Source organism: Pelobates fuscus, chromosome 3, assembly GCF_036172605.1.
Source record: "Pelobates fuscus isolate aPelFus1 chromosome 3, aPelFus1.pri, whole genome shotgun sequence".
In the NCBI taxonomy this organism is placed as follows: Eukaryota; Metazoa; Chordata; class Amphibia; order Anura; family Pelobatidae; genus Pelobates; species Pelobates fuscus.
In genome coordinates, this window is record NC_086319.1 from 27,033,869 (window position 1) to 27,052,998 (window position 19,130).

At 44.0% G+C, this 19,130-nt stretch overlaps 1 protein-coding gene across 1 annotated transcript in view; it reads left to right on the plus strand.

Moving 5' to 3' along the window:
* AASS (aminoadipate-semialdehyde synthase) overlaps window positions 1-19,130 on the plus strand; it is a 95,897-nt gene that overhangs the window by 4,555 nt on the left and 72,212 nt on the right. The window contains exon 2 of the mRNA XM_063446832.1: window positions 8,157-8,374. Within this exon, the coding sequence (XP_063302902.1) occupies window positions 8,165-8,374 (210 nt within the window). The 5' untranslated portion in view covers window positions 8,157-8,164. The remainder of the gene's footprint in view (window positions 1-8,156; window positions 8,375-19,130) is intronic.

The window sequence follows — 19,130 nt, forward strand, 5'->3', positions numbered from 1 at the left end:
ACAAACAATATCAGTGTTAATGTGTTCACTTTTATTTACTGAGTGTCAGGAAACACAGAGGGCCGCTGGGTAGGGGTGCCGCTGATTGGCTAGATAGGTCTGCTAGCACTCTAAGCCAATCAGTAGCTCCCCATTCATAAAAACGTAAAACATTTTTATGAATCGGGAACTAGCGATTGGCTTAGAGTGTCAGCTGACCACTCTAGCCAATCAGCGGCACCCATGCCCAACGTCAATCTGCACTTCCTGACACTCTGTTTCAGAAGTCGAATACCACTGAGCGACCTGGAGATCTGGAGCTGAAGGAAGCCTTTGGGGGTAAACCATTTGAGAGCGGTTTCACCCCTTCAAAGAAAGAGCACCCAGGGGCCTCCTTGCATCACAGCATTTTCATTTAGATAAAGTTGTTATGGTGACCAGAATGTTTGTAATGTAATGTAAAGAATGTAATTTGATGAAAGGAACACTATATAGTGTCAGGAATACAAACATATATTCCTGACACCATAGTTGTGAAAACGCTATTCATCCTTGCTTTATGTGAAAATGACTATGCTCCTTCCCTTTCATGACACTGTCAAAAAGGGGCCAAGCATGGATGTCATTACAATTATGCCCCCTCCCCTCCCCCCCGAAAAATTCCTGCGGACGTCCATGCTCAGGGTCCCCATGTTCCCCAGTGTCCCAATGTCTCAGCGACCCCATGTCTCGGAGCTGCTGTCTGGAGTCTTTGTGCAGAGCTGCTCCCCGCGGATCAGTGAGTAGAGAGAGGCAGGGAGAGAGATGCCGTAACTTCTTATCACTGCCTCTCTCCATACAAACAGCGACCCCTACTGGCCGGCGCTGATATTGCAGAATAATGTATGTTTATACTGAGACAGACATTTGTATTGCCGGTATTACTGCAATACCGGCACCGGCTAGGCAGCCTCAAATACCTGAGAAATACTTCTGAGAAATACCTGGCAACCCTACGAAATACATGAGAAATACCTGGCAACCCTAAGAGTAGTGTGTAAGAAAAAAAAAAAAATTAAATTTTTTTTTTTTTTTTTTTTTTTTAAACCAATGGGCCTATTCCATGGGCCTGGGCCTGGAGCTGCAGCTCCATCAGCCCCTATGTTAATCCGGCCCTGTATAGAGTATGTGTGTGCATGTAGGGTGTAGTATTGGTGTTTGAGTAAAGGGGTGAGTTTGTATATGCTTGCTGAGTTTGAATTAATGAGTGTGTTTGCATATTGTGTTTGATTGTTGGGATGAATGCACATACATTCACAGATATACATACACATTTACACACAAACACAGTGAAGCATGCACACATCTGGACAGGTACTTGGCAGGTGCGATTGTAACAATATAACCAATGTTATTCACTTCACCGGCCAGTGGTTTTAATATTGGGACTGATCAGTGTATATGCTATTGAAGCATTCACTAGGTTGAAGAGTGCAGCAAGTTAAGTATAGAACACGCTTCCACGGCTCTTCAGACGTAGGAAGGTGTTTTTTTGTTGTTTGTTTTTTATAACTATTGAATTGTGTAAAAATCCCAGTGGTTAGTGGGAAAATAACCAAACTGAGACTATAGCTGAGTTGATATTATTATTATTATTATTATTATTATTATTATTATTAATAATAATAATTACTATTTTTTTTTTTTTTTTGTCAATTAATAATTTTTACCTAGTTTTTGATTTACAGTTCAGTTTAGCAGTTAAATCTCCGGTGTTGTCTCCTTGTGAGGCCATATTTTGAAAACTTCTTTTCCCTGGGGAGTGCTGTAAACCAGTGTTCCCCAACCCCTGGGCCGCGGACCGGTACCGGTCCGTGGATCAAACGGTACCGGGCCGCCCAGGGGTGTGGGGTGTGCGAGCCTGCCGGCTAATGCAGGGCTGGAATTGCCCAAGTGCCAGCCCTGCAATGTGCCTGCGGACCGGAGGGGAGATCAGAGATCTCCCTCCCCAGTCTGCAGGCACTGTGCTGACAGCCGGCAGGGGAGTGAGGGAGGACCCGGGAGCTCTTACCTGCAGCTCCTCCGGGTCCTCCTCTCGCGAGATTTGGAGCGTTGCCGCGGTAACCACGGCAACGCTCCAAATCTCGCGAGAGTGAACTCTAGCCCTGTAACTGGGCTAGAGTTCACCTCACCACCACCGGACCACCAGGGAATCCCCACCGGACCACCAGGGACTAAGAAATGTCCCCCCTCCTCCCAGTAAAGGTAAGAAGGGAGGGGGGACATGAATATCTTAATTTTAATTAAATAAATTTTAAAAAAGCCTCCTTACCCCCCATACACACACTGCCCCATAAACACACTACACACACTGCCCCCACACACACTACACACATTGCCCCATAAACACACTACACACACTGCCCCACAAACACTGCCCCATACACACTACACACACTGCCCCATGCACACACTACACACTTCCCCATACACACACTACACACATTGCCCCACAAACACTGCCCCCATGCACACACTGCCCCACAAACACTGCCCCCATGCACACACTGCCCCTACGCACACACTACACACACTGCCCCACAAACACTACACACATTGCCCCACACACACTGCCCCACAAACACTACACACATTGCCCCACAAACACTGCCCCATACACACTACACACATTGCCCCACAAACACTGCCCCATACACACTACACACATTGCCCCACAAACACTGCCCCATACACACTACACACATTGCCCCACAAACACTGCCCCCATGCACACACTGCCCCACAAACACTGCCCCTATGCACACACTACACACACTGCCCCACAAACACTGCCCCTATGCACACACTACACACACTGCCCCACAAACACTACACACATTGCCCCACAAACACTGCCCCATACACACTACACACATTGCCCCACAAACACTGACCCCATGCACACACTGCCCCACAAACACTGCCCCCATGCACACACTACACACACTGCCCTACACACACTGCCCCATACACACACTACACACACTGCCCCCACAAACACTGCCCCCACAAACACTGCCCCCACAAACACTGACCCATACACACACTGCCCCATACACACACTGCCCCCATGCACACACTACACACATTGCCCCATACACAGACTGCACACACTGCCCCACAAACACTGCCCCATACACAGACTGCACACACTGCCCCATACACACACTGCCCCATACACACACTGCCCCATACACACACTACACACACTGCCCCCATACACACACTGCCCCACAAACATTGCCCCCATACACACACTGCACACACTGCCCCACAAACATTTCCCCCATACACACACTACACACACTGCCCCACAAACACACTGCAACTCTAACACACACTGCCACCCTCACATACACACTGCACCGCTCACACACACATACACACAATTTTGAGTCTATGTCTTTATGTGACTGTGTTTGTGATTTTCTGACTATGTATGTGTCTGCGTGTTTTTTTTAATATATGTGACTGTTTGGTTTTTTTTTGTCTTATTAAATTAAAACAAGCGGGCCACGGAAAAATTATCAAACGTTTACCGGTCCGCGGCGATAAAAAGGTTGGGGAGCACTGCTGTAAACGACTCATACTACTCCAAATATTTTCTGTTCTGCCTGGGTATAGACCCCTTTTTTTTTTTTTTTTTTTTTTATGTTCTGGATCTTTGACAGAACCAGGGATTTTTTATTTTTTTTTTGTTTATTTAACGTACAATGGGAAAAAAGTATCCTTTCATTTAGAGAGTGTTGACTGTAGTTTCATGGCTATAGTTACAGTGTACATGTGTGTCTGTTAGATGGAATCTAGACATCCAATGGACACCAATTTTACTGTACGTTCATACATGCGGTATATAGTCATGGAGTCGAGCAGGTGGTCATCTCAACAGATGGATCATGTGTCTGCTTATGAAAGGAAGCTCTGATTGGTAAAGTTGTATTTCTGAAATGGTGACTGTATTGTTCACAGAAATTGTGTAATAGTTATTGGTAATGTAATAAAGAATTATGGAAAATTGATAAGGGGGTTTTAAATGTTATGTTCAAATAGCATAGTTGGCAGCTAAAATTGTACTTTTTTGTTATTTCAGTAGCCTTTTGGCTTTCTCCATTTTGATATTTATGAGAAACTTATAAAAGTTCTTTTCCATTACCAGAAATCTGCTGATCACTTATAAATCACCCATCAAGGTGTGTTATAATGTTTTCATCCGATGTTCCATTTTATTTTAAATAAATATTAATGATTTAGCAATTAACATCACAATCCAGTCAAGTCGAGGCACAACCAGGGCACATTTTGCAATGAGAGAGAAATGGAAACACTCCTGTTTCTCCACCTCCATATTCTGGATTTAATTACAGAAAATAAGTTTTATAGCATTGGTTGACATGAAGACACACCGGTCATTCCCAGGAAAGAGCAACATTCAACAGTTTGGATATTTTATTTATTTAGTTTCTCATCTAACAAACAATGTTATTTTGTGTGTTTGAACAACATGTTCTCAGATATTGGTGGCAAAACAGTTACTTCATGTCTCGACATGTTGGGAAAACAAAAATAATTTATTCTCAAAAAAGTTTGCTCTCATATGAATTGAAGATGGGTTTTAAATTGACATTATTTCAACCCCTATGAAATTGACATATGACACAAGAAAGGGAATAATTGCATTTGCACTTTTTCAATAAGTTAATTTGGCTTTGGTTACAAATCTAGCAATGCATTTTGTCCATACTGCAAAGATGCAAAAAAGCATGTTCTCAACTTCTCCTGTAAGGCTGTTAATAGAATTTTGCGTGTGTGTGTGTGTATACATTTTTTTTAATTTCTTTTTTTTAATTCAAAATGTTGGTTCTTGCACATACATACACAAATCTCACTACAGAAAGCTCACGGTGTACACAACAAGCTCACTACACACATGCATACAGATACACACAAGATCACAGCTCAATGTCATTATACACAAGCTCACTGACACATTCACAAGCTCACTCACAGATGCATACGTTCAGCACTGAAAAATCAATACACACAGCTTACTACAGAAAGCTCACTCACAGACATTTAAGCTCACCTTAGAAATAATACTACACGCTGCTTACTTCGAACACATAACAAGCTCACTACAGATAGATCATTGACATATCCAAGCTCACTACAAACATCTAACTACACTCAAACTCACACAGCTCACTGACATATAAGCACAAGCTCACTACACACAGCTCGCTACAGAAAGCTCACTGACACAAAGGCTCACTGACACACGCTCACTAAACACAAACTCATTGATACACACACACAAGCTTACTGACACACACAAGCTCATTACATGCACACAGAAGATCACTAAAACACAAGCTCACTACATGCACACAGAAGATCCCTAAAACACAAGCTCATTGATACACACAAGCTTACTGACAAACACAAGCTCACTACATGCACATCGAAGATCACTAGCACACAAGCTCACTACATACACACAGAAGGTCACAAAACACAAGCTCACTACATGCACACAGAAGGTCACTAGCACACAGGATCACTAAAACACAAGCTCACTACGTGCAGACAGAAGATCACTAGCACAGGATCACTAAACACAAGCTCACTACATGCACACAGAAGATCACTAAACACAAGCTCATTGATGCACACACACACACACACAAGCTTACTACATGCACACAGACGATCACTAAAACACAGGCTCACTGCTTGCACACAGACGATCACTAAACCTAAGCTCACTACATGCACACAGACGATCACTAGCACACAGGATCACTAAAACACACTCACTTCATGCACACAAGAGCTCCCTACATGCACAAATAAGCTCACTACATGCACACAGAAGATCACTACCACACAAGCTCATTGATACACACACGCTCACTACATGCACACAGAAGGTCGCTACCACACAAACTCACTACAAACAGGCTCACTACATGCACACAGAAGATCACTAAAACACAAGCTCACTACATGTACACAGGATCACTAAAACACAAGGTCACTAGCACACAGGATCATTAAAACACAAGCTCACTACATGCACACAGAAGGCCACTAGCACACAAGATCACTAAACACTAGGAGCTGGGGGTGAAGCTCGGGTACCGCTGGCCTTTGCAGCTTGTGCTGCTCTTAGGAGAAGCTCACAGAGGTCCGTAGGGATTCAACTTTAACCCCACAGAGGGGAGGGGCTAAGTGAGAAGGAAATTCCGCCTCCTTTTGTCTAAAACAGAGCGCTTCCTCCCGGGCACTGAATAAGAGAGCAGGTAGGGAGAGCTTCTTGCCTGTCTCACAGATTGCTAACCTAGCTGTCTTACATGACACTGGTCAGATTGAGGAGATCAATGGATCTTCCCAGCTGGCCATTGCAGCTCTGGGCCCCTGACTGCCATGGGCCCTCGGTCCATGGCCGATGTGTCAGAGTGGTCGGTCTGCCCCTGGATGCATCAAATCATGTTCTCTGGACTTGTCCTGTGGTATCTGGAACCAAGACATTAGTTGGAGAATCTTTAAGTCCTGCAAGTTGTGAGGTGAGGCCTCCATGGATTGGATTTGCTGTTCCAGCACATCCCACAGATGCTTAATCAGATTGAGATCTGGGAAATATGGAGGCCAAATCAATACCTTGAACTGTTTGTCACATTCCTCAAACCATTACAAGGTTTCCCAGAACAATGTTGCCCAGAGCATAACCTGCCTTTGCTGGCTTGCCTTCTTCCCAAAGTTCATCCTGCTGCCATATAAATGTGATTCATCAGACCAGGCAACCTTCTTTCACTGCTCTGTGGTCCAGTTCTTATGCTCACATCCCAATTGAAGGTTGTTTCGGCAGTTGGTAGGGCCATCATTGGCACTGTGACTGATCATGGAGCCATGCAGCCCCATATGCAGCAATCTGAGATGCCCTGTGTGTTCTGACTCCTTCCTATCATGGCCAGCATGAAGCTTTTCAGCTACAGTAGCTCTTCTGTGTGATCAGACCGGAAGGGCTAGCCTTCCGTTGTGCCTAATCATTAAATTCATGAAGCACCAATATCCAAAAAGTAATAATCAATAGCTAATAAGGTTTGTCGTGATATTGGCGGGCACACAACCCAGTTCGGATAGAGTACATTGAGTTATAGGAAAGAGAAATCACACAGAGACCAAGTTGAATATAAGAATTCACACTACATTTTATTATCCACAAGGGGAGCTAAGCAAAGTAAGTTTTACTCTCATTTAAGTAGTTGCATGCATTTACTTCAAACGGCTTAGTATCTAGATATATCAGCTTAGGTATACATCACCATTAGAGAAGCTTGGTTGTCTCCTTGCCACACATGACTGGGGGGAACTCAGGCAGTCACTCTGAGAGACCCTTTCTTCTGGGAACAGCAGAAACCAGTAACACGCGTCCGCATTACAGGTGGGTAGTTCTCCAAGGGAGCGCAAGATTCCCTTAGTCTTATAAACCTGTCTTCAAGGACAGTCAGTAGTTCCTTACCAGTGCAGCCCAGCAAAAGCCCTTGATACAAGCATCTGGATGGACCTGGCAGTTGGCCAGACTGTTCAGGACCACCAGAACTTATGCCAAGTCTAGTGCGGTTAATTATCTCTTATCTACAAGCTTTCTTTGTACTATTCTAGAGATGGCAACATAAGTTTTTTGATGGCAACATGAGTTTCTCAAACTGCTGAAGTGCTGTGTCAGCTTATAGTGCTGGGTCAGCTTAGTAAACTGATGTAATGCTGTGTCAGCTTTTAATAGCTGTGGCATAAAGCCTTCAAGCCTGCATCTAGTAATTGTGGCCTTCAAGCCTGCATCTAGTAATATGTGCTATGTGTGCTTATATGCTTACCGGTGCCATTTTAAATATTTATAAATGTTTGAGTTGCTCAATAGTGATCAATCAATCATACTTAATTAATTAATATGAAATATTATCAAACCTTCACTCCCCACATGCATCAGTGATCCTGAACTATATGACAAATGTTATTCACTTCAACTGTCTGTGGGTTAAATGTTATGACTGACCAGTGTATCTATTCTGTGATTTTATTATATATATATATATATATATATAGATATTATATTATATTATATATAAAATTTGTTCTAGGTAACAACATGTGGCAAGCATTGAAGTGCAGAAGGTATAATGTTCGGTTTGCCCATTTGGTGCGGTATCATCATCGGGCTGTATTAGCCATTCGAAGAGAGGACATCAATGTTTGGGAACGAAGAGCTCCACTCGCACCAAAGCATGTGAAAGAGCTTACTAATCTTGGGTACAAAGTTTTGGTCCAACCATCCAACAGACGAGCCATCCATGAAAAGGTAGACTTATTAAAACCATGTATTAATTTTGCACATAGAATCCATTGTATATGTTACTGGCAGCTGAACTAACCTGTAGATTAAGTGCACATCATTGAGAAAACCAGATGTCCATGCAAAAGGCCAAAGTAACTGAAATTTATTTTGAAAGCTCTATGAATTCTCACTGTATAAAAGAATTGGGCAGAGTACCATGCCAAACAGGGAAAAAAGAAAATTGGTATGTATTCAGCTGGCAGCAAGACAACATATGTAGATGAAGAGAATAAGGCCTAATAATATTCAAGTGGAGGCATTGGTTAACAACGTAGACAAGGGACATTGTATGTAGAAGAAACCGCTAAAGATAATTGTGTGAGAGACCAGAGAGTGATTGAATGGTAAAGCTTGTTAACGCTGTGTAAGTAAATTGAGTTATACTTATCAGAGGACAGGATAATGCCAAGTTAATCTACACATAAATATTGATAATGAAGTTTGAAGGAAATCCCTTTTAAGTAGGTTGATAACTTGTTGGTTGAATTAAAGAGTTACCAACAACTTTTTCTTTTTTTACTTTAGAATACCTTAGCGGCCATTATTCATTGGGTCTCACCTTATAAACCTGCAAAAAGAACCTATAAACTTACCTGGAATCCAGCGGCAGGTGAGGCTCCTCTCTCTGGATTCCACGTCCTGTCTGACATTACTGATGCCGTCTCTTGGTCCTATCAAATGCTTCTCATAGAGAAACTTGCATTTGACCAGTTCACTGGCTCAGAGTGCATGACCATGCTCTAAGCCAGGTGGAAGAGTGGATTTAAATAAAAAATTGAATAACTGACACTGAAGCAAGGTCACTGCCTACAAGTGAGAATCTCATTATATATTTTGCTAACATGCTGATGTCAGACATAATAATTGGACAAAATTCCCATTAGGCAGTCCAGAATAGAGTTAAGTTTGCCTAAGCCAAGCTTGCTGGTGGTGCAACTAGTCGCCAGTACAAAAGTGCAAATTGCTCCTGTGTCTGCAGTGTTTCCAGCTGAAACACAGAACATACAGTTTTTTACCACCATGAATGCTTCTAAAAGCAGAAATGTTCATGGTGGTTTTAGTAACCCGTCCATGTATGCTTTATTATGCTTAAGAGTGTGTCCTCATTTTGTGTCTATTCTTTGAAGAATCTGACATTCTCAAAATCAGCTCTGTTTCATCATGGTAATTTTGGCCTATCATTTGCATGAACTTGCCAGTTTTTTATATAATTTCTGATTTAGAGAATGGACCCCCTTAGCATTTCTTCAATAATCAGAGGTAGACTTGTTCCTCCGTCATAGCACTGAATTTCCCACTATGTATACAATTTACCAATTGTGGCCTAAATGTGGATATTACATTTTGGTTTCAAACGAATTCCACTTTGTCACAGTTTTGGCTGATTGGCGGATTGTCTGAACTTTGTAACTCCGAAGGGCCAAAAAAACCTATCCTGAAAAAACCTGGTTAATTGACAAATAGGTTTGTTTGCTTCATTCAGTGTTTCGTTCATGGTGCCAAAAAAGGAGATGATGCTTAGGCGACAGCAACTAACTCAAAGAAAGCAACCAAATTAAGAATCCACGGATCAGCCGGAATTAAGTTTTAAATACACAACTGAATGCTCAAAATTGCGAATATTGACCATATTTGGACCAAATTTTGACTGGCAAACACCATTCTGTTAGGTTGAAATTCTGTTAAAGAATTCCCAGATTTTACTATTAACATGATGTAAAGTCATGATTTTATTAAAGACATGGAGGCGAGTATTATGCATATCTCTTTCTTTATTACTCTCAGCAGCAAAGAAATAGAGATAAATAAATAACTGAAATGAACAAAAAAATACAGTGCTCAAGCAACCAATCATATAACACAGGAAGTGACTATAATATGCTTGAAGCACCCACAATCCTCCTCTTTCTTGCGGATAACGAAGACCAAAACGTAGAACATCCAACTTCAGCTAACGTAGCCAACAGCATCTCCAACATGGAAAATCATGAGAAATTCAGGCTAAAGGAGACATAGAAAAAATATGGTAATATCTGGGCTCCAACTGTATGTGCATAACGACAAACAAGTAAATCACTAAGTCAAGCCCAACTCTTCACACCCAAAATATGTTAATATATCAATTGGTAGCATAAACGCATTTCTCCAATACATAGAACGTCAGATACTGAAACATAAAAATCAAAACTTCCAATAGAGAACTTACCATACTTACCCACCATACCAGCCAATGTCCAACCACAACCGGGTGGGTGGGAATAATACTCGCCTCCGTGTCTTTAATAAAATCATGACTTTACGTCATGTTAATAGTAAAATCTGGGAATTTTATTAAAGACACGGAGGCTCCTATTATGCAAGTTCAAAGCTTAGAAACCACTTGAGATGCAAAATGGTCAATCGGCTTCAAGTAGAAATCACAAAAAGTCGATTCCCGTGACCAATCCGCTGCACGTAGAATATCTTCCAAGCGGCAGCCCATAGCCGAAGCCTTGGAGGCCATAGCTCCACGGACTGAATGAGGGGTGAATCTGGACGTATCAATCCCGGCCAGAGTCAACAACTCTCGAACCCATCTTGCCAACGTAGGGGTAGACACCAGAAGGTGTGGGGCTCGAAACGAAATGAACAAGGGGCATAAATCCGGGGATCGTAACGGTCGAGTAACCTCTAGATAGGCCTGAAGGCATTCGACCGGACAGAGAGCAGGATTATCTTGGAATCTAGGGTAAACGAACACTTTTGAAGCTGACTTCGTCCTTCTGGATATGTTAAAGGAGATGCCTTCCGGGGTAAACACAATGGCATTCCAGTCAAGTGCTCGAACATCCGACACCCGCTTACAAGAAATCAGACATAACAGCATGACCACCTTAGCCGACAGCTGTTTCAGTGTCAGATCTTGATTTGGATACCAAGATGACAAAAATCGTAGAACCACATTCACGTCCCAAAAGGCAGTGAATCTCGCACAGGGTGGTCTAGTGAGACGAATCCCTTTGAGCAGCCGGCATACGAAGGGGTGATGCCCTACAGGCGAACCATCCAAACCTTGATGCCCAGCTGATATAGCGGATTGGCATAGATTAATGGTGTGATACGCCTTCCCAGATTCAAACATGGTAAGGAATTCCATGATCATATGCAAAGGGGCAGATACGGGAACAACTGACCGTCCCACGCACCAACTAGACCAGATTCGCCAGGCGAATCGGTATGCCACTCGAGTACCCGGTGCCCATGCATTGTCGAGGAGATCGAGAGTTGATTGCGGAACTCCTGCGATAGTCCAGGGTCCCCTGAAAGGGGCCATGCCATCAGATGTAGAAGGCCGCGGTCCACTAACTCGTGCGAGTTGCCATCCGGGTCCCTCAGGAGATTCGGGAAGGTTGGTATTAGACATGGGTAATCTGCGGTCAACTCCAGTAACCGAGGGAACCAAGCTCGAGACCGCCACAGTGGCGTGATCAGCACCATCGAGCAGCCGTGTTGAGTCAGTTTCGACAGCGTGCGAGCTATCAGATTGAACGGGGGAAAGGCGTAAAGCCGAGCATTCGGCCAATCCTGAAGGAACGCATCCATCGCCACTGCTGCCGGATCTGGTCTCCAACTGAAAAACTTGGACACTTGCGTGTTGTGATAGAATTTATCTTGATTCCAAGGCTCAAGCTTATAGGTGTCATATAATGATATCCTATATTAAAATTGGCTAACTTGGAATTAGGAAATGCTTGAACAACACTTAAGACCATATATGTCTAAGTTCCGGGAGCAGAGAGCCCCCACCTAAGATGTCTCTACTCTAATCTTTTTGTTCTCTTACCTTGAAACTTATTTGTTATGTGTACATGACGCTCATCCCTATGTCTTATCTGTACTCCCTTGCTATTTTTGTTCTAAGAGTATTTGCACGTAAGCACTTACTTTTTAATGTATAAAACCCAGCTGATGAATAAAACGTCAGAGGCTTATTTTGAATACCAACAGGTGTCTGGTGTCTAATTCTCTCTTCTCCAAGTGCACTTGTAACAACAATTTGGGCTTCCTCTGAATATAACAAAGATCATTATTTGGATCCACAACAATTTGGTGCCGTGACCCCGGGATCAGACGAATCCAGTTCATCCGGACCCAGAAGGGTTGTCTCAGAGCCCAGAAAGTTAATCAGCTGCAGTGGGTAAGAAAAAGATTTTATTTTTCTACCTATAAATGATTTTGACTCTCTGGTGCTCTTTGAGACCCCTGTCCGGGTGGGTAAGGATTTTAAAAACATCTGATCTAAAGAACTTGTTTTCTGTGGTATTATGGTTATATTCAGGTGGAGGTTGTTATGTCTTGTGAAAGGAATCTTTAGATAGTGGATTATAACTGTGGGTTGTACGTTATTTTTATTTTTTGCCTTGTCATTTGTTTTATAATTTGAGTTAGAATCCTCCAAGGGCAGATCTCCAGATCTGTGTTTAGAAGACAAAACTGTGAAAATTCCACTGCATTCAGGCCCGGACTGGCCATCGGGCACACCGGGCAAATGCCCGGTGGGCCGCGGTGGCCGTGGGCCGCGGTCGGCAGGGGAAGGTCCCAGGATCTCCCCTGCCGGTCTTTGCAGGGCCGGCACTATCCTAGAACCGGCCCCGCTGTATTCCATGGAGGGCCGGTGGGGAGATCAAAGATCTCTCTCCCCGGCCCACATGCTATCAAAGGAGGCCGCCGGCGGGGAGAGAGGGAGGGAGCCAGCCTGCCAGCAGAGGAACCCGGCGGAGCTCTAACTTGCAGCTCCGCCGGGTTCCTCTCGCGAGATCCGGAGCGTTGCCATGGCAACGACCGGATCTCGCGAGAGTGAACTCTAGCCCGCAGGCTAGAGTTCACTCACCGCTGGACCACCAGGGAAGCTGCACCATGCCGGTCCCCCCCCCTCCCACTCACCAGCGTGCCGGTCCCCCCCTCCCAGGCTAAAAGGTAAGAAGGGAGGGGGGGACATAATGCTTACTTATATTTTTATTTACCCCCTACACAGACATAATACCTTCTAACATATATACAGAGCACACATCACACACATCACACACATCACACTCAGCACTCTCACACTCAGCACTCTCTCACTCAGCACTCTCTCACTCAGCACTCTCACACACATCACACTCAGCGCTCTCACACACATCACACTCAGCACTCTCACACACATCATCCACAGCACTCTCACACTCAGCACTCTCACACACATCATCCACAGCACTCTCACACTCAGCACTCTCACACACATCATCCACAGCACTCTCACACTCAGCACTCTCACACTCAGCACTCTCACACTCAGCACTCTCACACTCAGCACTCTCATACTCAGCACTCTCACACTCAGCACTCTCACACTCAGCACTCTCACACTCAGCACTCTCACACTCAGCACTCTCACACTCAGCACTCTCACACACATCACACTCAGCACTCTCACACACATCACACTCAGCACTCTCACACACATCACACTCAGCACTCTCACACTCAGCACTCTCACACACATCATCCACAGCACTCTCACACTCAGCACTCTCACACTCAGCACTCTCACACTCAGCACTCTCACACTCAGCACTCTCATACTCAGCACTCTCACACTCAGCACTCTCACACTCAGCACTCTCACACTCAGCACTCTCACACTCAGCACTCTCACACACATCACACTCAGCACTCTCACACTCAGCACTCTCACACACATCACACTCAGCACTCTCACACACATCATCCACAGCACTCTCACACTCAGCACTCTCACACACATCACACTCAGCACTCTCGCACTCAGCACTCTCACACACATCACACTCAGCACTCTCACACTCAGCACTCTCACACACATCACACTCAGCACTCTCACACACATCATCCACAGCACTCTCACACTCAGCACTCTCACACTCAGCACTCTCACACACATCACACTCAGCACTCTCGCACTCAGCACTCAGCACTCTCACACACATCATCCACAGCACTCTCACACATCACAGCACTCACACACATCACAGCACTCGCACACATCATCCACAGCACTCACACACATCACAGCACTCACACACATCACACTCAGCACTCTCACACAGCACTCTCACACTCAGCACTCTCACACACATCATCCACAGCACTCTCACATCTGCACTCTCACACACATTACACACAGCACTCTCTCACACACACAGCACTCTCTCACACACAGCACTCTCACACACACAGCACCCTCACACAAATCAAACTCACACAGCACCCTCACACACATCACACCTCACACACACATACTGCACCCCTCACATACACACAGAACCCCCCCCGACACACTGCACCACACACATACACAATACTTTCAAACATACATACACACACTAGATTCCTTGTAAGCAAACACATACTACACTCCTAAACACACACTCTCTACAAACACTACATCACTTATACACACACACACACACACACTATAGCCTGCATGCACACTCTTGCTACATCCCCTATACACATTCTCTACAGCCCCTAGCCACATATGCATTACATTACACCACAAACACAACACGACTAAAACCGACCTTATAACACAATACCACACCACAATCAGCTCACTCTACACACACGCAATCCCACAAGCAGGCTCCAAACACATACACAATACTCTTTCCTGGCATTTTTGTCTCCTGGTATCCATTTATAGAGACACCAGAGACAAGTTGCAAGGAAACACAGTGCAAGCATGTTATTAAATTTGCTTGCGCTGTGCAGAACAAATACAGGGCTTTTTTCTCATGCTAAAGCTCTTCAGCAGAGCTCTGCGCATGGTCTGCCCTGGAAGAGCATTGAACCAACATGCTCACTTTGAGAGGGGGCGTGTTTGTCATTGGTGATGACAAAACACACCCTCTCTGCCCAGCCCCCTTCTTAGTGGGCCGCTGTGGTAAAAAAATGCCCGGACCGAATTTTTTTCCCAGTCCGGCCCTGACTGCATTGGTCTTAAGTGTTTTAAATACACTGTTATTGTACAGTTTGTCTTGTGTAAGGAAGTAATTAACCCTTACAAGTTTTAAGATGGGTAGCTCTGAAAGTACCCAAGGGGGATTTACGGCTTCGACTATTGTCAAGCATCACAAAGGACAAGGAACAATTAAGAATGTTAAGAGGTTACTTACGAAAGCTGGCATGCCCTCAGAGGGCACTCTAGACCCACATATATGGAGTGAATTTATGGCACATTACAGAGGTTGGTTAGAAGATAATGACTTAGTAGAAGTTGCACAAAAATGGCATGATACTGCTGTTGAATTAACTAAATGTGGTTGTAGAGAAACCACCAGGAAAGGTGTACCATATTATCAATGTTTTGGACCTCTAGGGTCCCAGAGTAGGCAGGATCCTGGGAAAAATCTTGTAAACCCACCCCTTTACCAGGATAATGCAGGGATTCCTTTGGTCCCTAAAGGCCAGGCGATTTCCCTTTTACGGAGATCAAAACCTCTCTCTCCAGTAATATTACGCAGTGGGACTTCATATGGTGTCCCAGTAAGACCTATGGGTGTCATTAGAGCAGGAAGATAGTCCAGACTTAAAGGAACCCCTAGTTTCCCCCATAGTCACCCCAGTGGGGCCATTAGATCCACAATTTTTTACTCCAATGATACCCAAAGTTGAGAGCGTATACCATGAGAACAGACAGCCGAGCTCAAGTATCCAATACTGGGAAGAATATAAGCCCTGGACACCCAGTGAACAACTGGCAATAATACAGCAGCTGGCAGATGTTGAAAAGGCCCCCTTAGCTCTAGTTCAGTCTCTATCCACAATTCAAGCTACTTACCAGTGTACTTGGATGGATTTAAAACAGATTGTGGCACTAAAAGCTGGCCCCATTTGGGCTAGAATAATTGCTAAATATACTGATGCCCATGAAGATAACCTCAGAAAAAGCAACATGCAAACAGATGAATGGTTTAGAACCAAGTCTGCATCTGGAGCATGCTATGTCACTGCAATGAGAGAATGGGCTAAGGTAAAGACAGAGGAACTAGCCCATAAATTAGGAGATATATTACCAGGGAAAGATGAACCTGTAGAAAAAAATTTCACCAGACTACAGATGGCTTGGGAGGCATTGGGTTACACAGATATTGAAACCACTTCGACCAGACTGCTTATTAACTGCTTCATGGATGGTATCCACATACCATAAGGACTGGTCTCCAAAATGCTAGACCTGAGTGGAGAAGTTTAACCTATGGTGATCTGGTGAAGGTGGCTAGAGCAGTGGAAGCTAATCTAAATACTAGAAAGAGGAGCACACCTCTAATGGCTGTAACTGTCCCTAGAGCTGATGGAGACAGAAGGCAGGTAGACTGCTGGAATTGTGGCAGGAAAGGACACATTAAACGTAACTGCAAATGTCCTCCTAAAAATAGAAAACCCCAGGATTCTAATGATAACTCCCAAGACAGCCAACCACCTCCCCCTCCCCAATAGGAAATTGGCAAACCAGTGTCCCTACATATTATAAATATCCCTGACTCTGCAGGACCCTCACCCATTATCAATGTTACACTACCCGGGGACCGAATAGTCCCTTTCCTGTTGGACACTGGCGCTGCTAAATCGATGTTACAGGAAAAATATGTGTTCCCGTATGAGAAATCTAATGATGTATTATCATGTGTAGGGGTGGATGGTATTGAAAATTACATTCCCCTTACCCACAAGCTGAAATTGAAGCTACACGACTCTACTGCCCTTTTAACAAGGCTACTTGTCAGCCCTCATACCCCTGTTAATCTACTAGACAGTGATATACTGTCTGCAAATATCCAGTATAGCCCCACTGGAAAAGTAACATTGTCTGTGCCTTTGGAGGACAAACAAATGATATCTCTTTCAAATGTTCTGGCAACTATGCCCAGCCATGTGCCAGAACCTACCATTGACTTGTCCTCAGTCCCTGATTCCTTATGGGCTACAGGGAAGACAGATACAGGCAGACTCTCTGTGCCCCCAGTCAAGGTGAATCTCCTGCTCGGAGCCAAACCTCCCTACCAAAAACAATACCCCCTAAGCCCAGCACAGGAAGATGCTATTTCGCAATCTGTGCAAGAGTTTCTGCAGGCAGGGGTAGTTGTCCAGACCACCTCTCCTTGTAACACACCATTGTACCCAATTAAGAAAAAGCAAGAGAAAGGTAAACCTGTGGTTTACCGTATGGTACATGATTTGAGGGCAATTAATGCTGTAAATGAACTTATTGCCCCTAATGTTCCCAACCCACACACCTTGTTGGCACAAATACCACCTTCCTCTAAGGTATTTACTGTTATTGACTTGGCAAATGCATTTTTCAGTGTCCCCCTGGATCCCGACAGTCAGTTTTTATTTGCATTTACACATAAACACAAGCAGTACACTTGGACATTATTGCCACAGGGCGCACAAAACTCACCCACTATGTACAGCATGGCAATGGCCCAGATTCTTGAAGAATGGGAGAGGCCAAATAATGTAATTTTAATGCAGTATATCGATGACCTACTCCTATGTTGCGATAATATGGAATCTTGTATTGTAAACACTCTTTCCCTGCTAAAATTCTTAGCAGAAGCAGGCTGCAAAGCGTTAAAAACGAAACTGCAAGCTTGTGTAGAGAAAGTTATTTTCCTAGGACATTGCATTTCCCAGGGCATAAAACATCTCACGGAAAGTAGAAAGACTGCAGTTCAAAACATTAAACCCCCCCGCAGCTTAGCCCAGCTTTGTACATTTCTCGATTTGATATCTTACTGCCGTCCTTGGCTGCGTTCAGTAGCTATCTACATGCAACCACTGTATGACTGTCTTGCCAACGAAAACAAACCATTTAAATGAACCCATGCGGCAGAAAATGCCTTCTATACACTTAAGATACTGGTAACGTCAGCTCCAGCACTGGGTCTCCCAGATTACAGAAATCATTTTAACCTGTTCTGTACTGAGCAATCAGGTTATGCTACATCCGTCCTTACACAGGACCATGGTGGTAAACAAAGACCAATAGCTTACTACTCCACCAGATTGGACCCTGTTGCCAGGGGTGCCCCCTCATATGTTAGGGCAGTGGCGGCTGTTACTGCCCTCCTGGACAAAGCCACTGATATTGTTTTAGATAATCCGGTGACCATATACACACCGCATGATATCAACAGCATACTGTCACAAGTTCAACCAAAACACATACATGCTGCAAGGCATCTCCGAATGCAATGTGCCTTGCTTATGCCACCTAATGTTACTCTTATAAATAATACTAACACATCTAATAAATTCTAAATGTATAATTTATTAGATGTGTTAGTATTATTTATAAGTTTCCTTTATTATTTTTCTAGGGAATTTATACCCTACAATAAAGGTGTTTTTATTTCGTCCATAAAGGGTAGACTCATATAATCTTTTCTGGTGCTCCTGAGCTCACTTGGGCTTGGGACCACCTCCAGTTCTTACATTTGTTATATACCCAAGGGTTATCCCCTACATAAGATTATGTGGACACACTATAGATCCCGTTTATCGGGAGTCTTACTACTTTACATTCAACTATATTCTTATGCCTTCAACCCACTGGTAGGCAAGTTATGAGATACCACTACAATGTCTATCTTCCTAAAGGATGGACTTTCTCCTGTGGAAATATTACTTATGCTTATGTCCCAGGTAACATTAC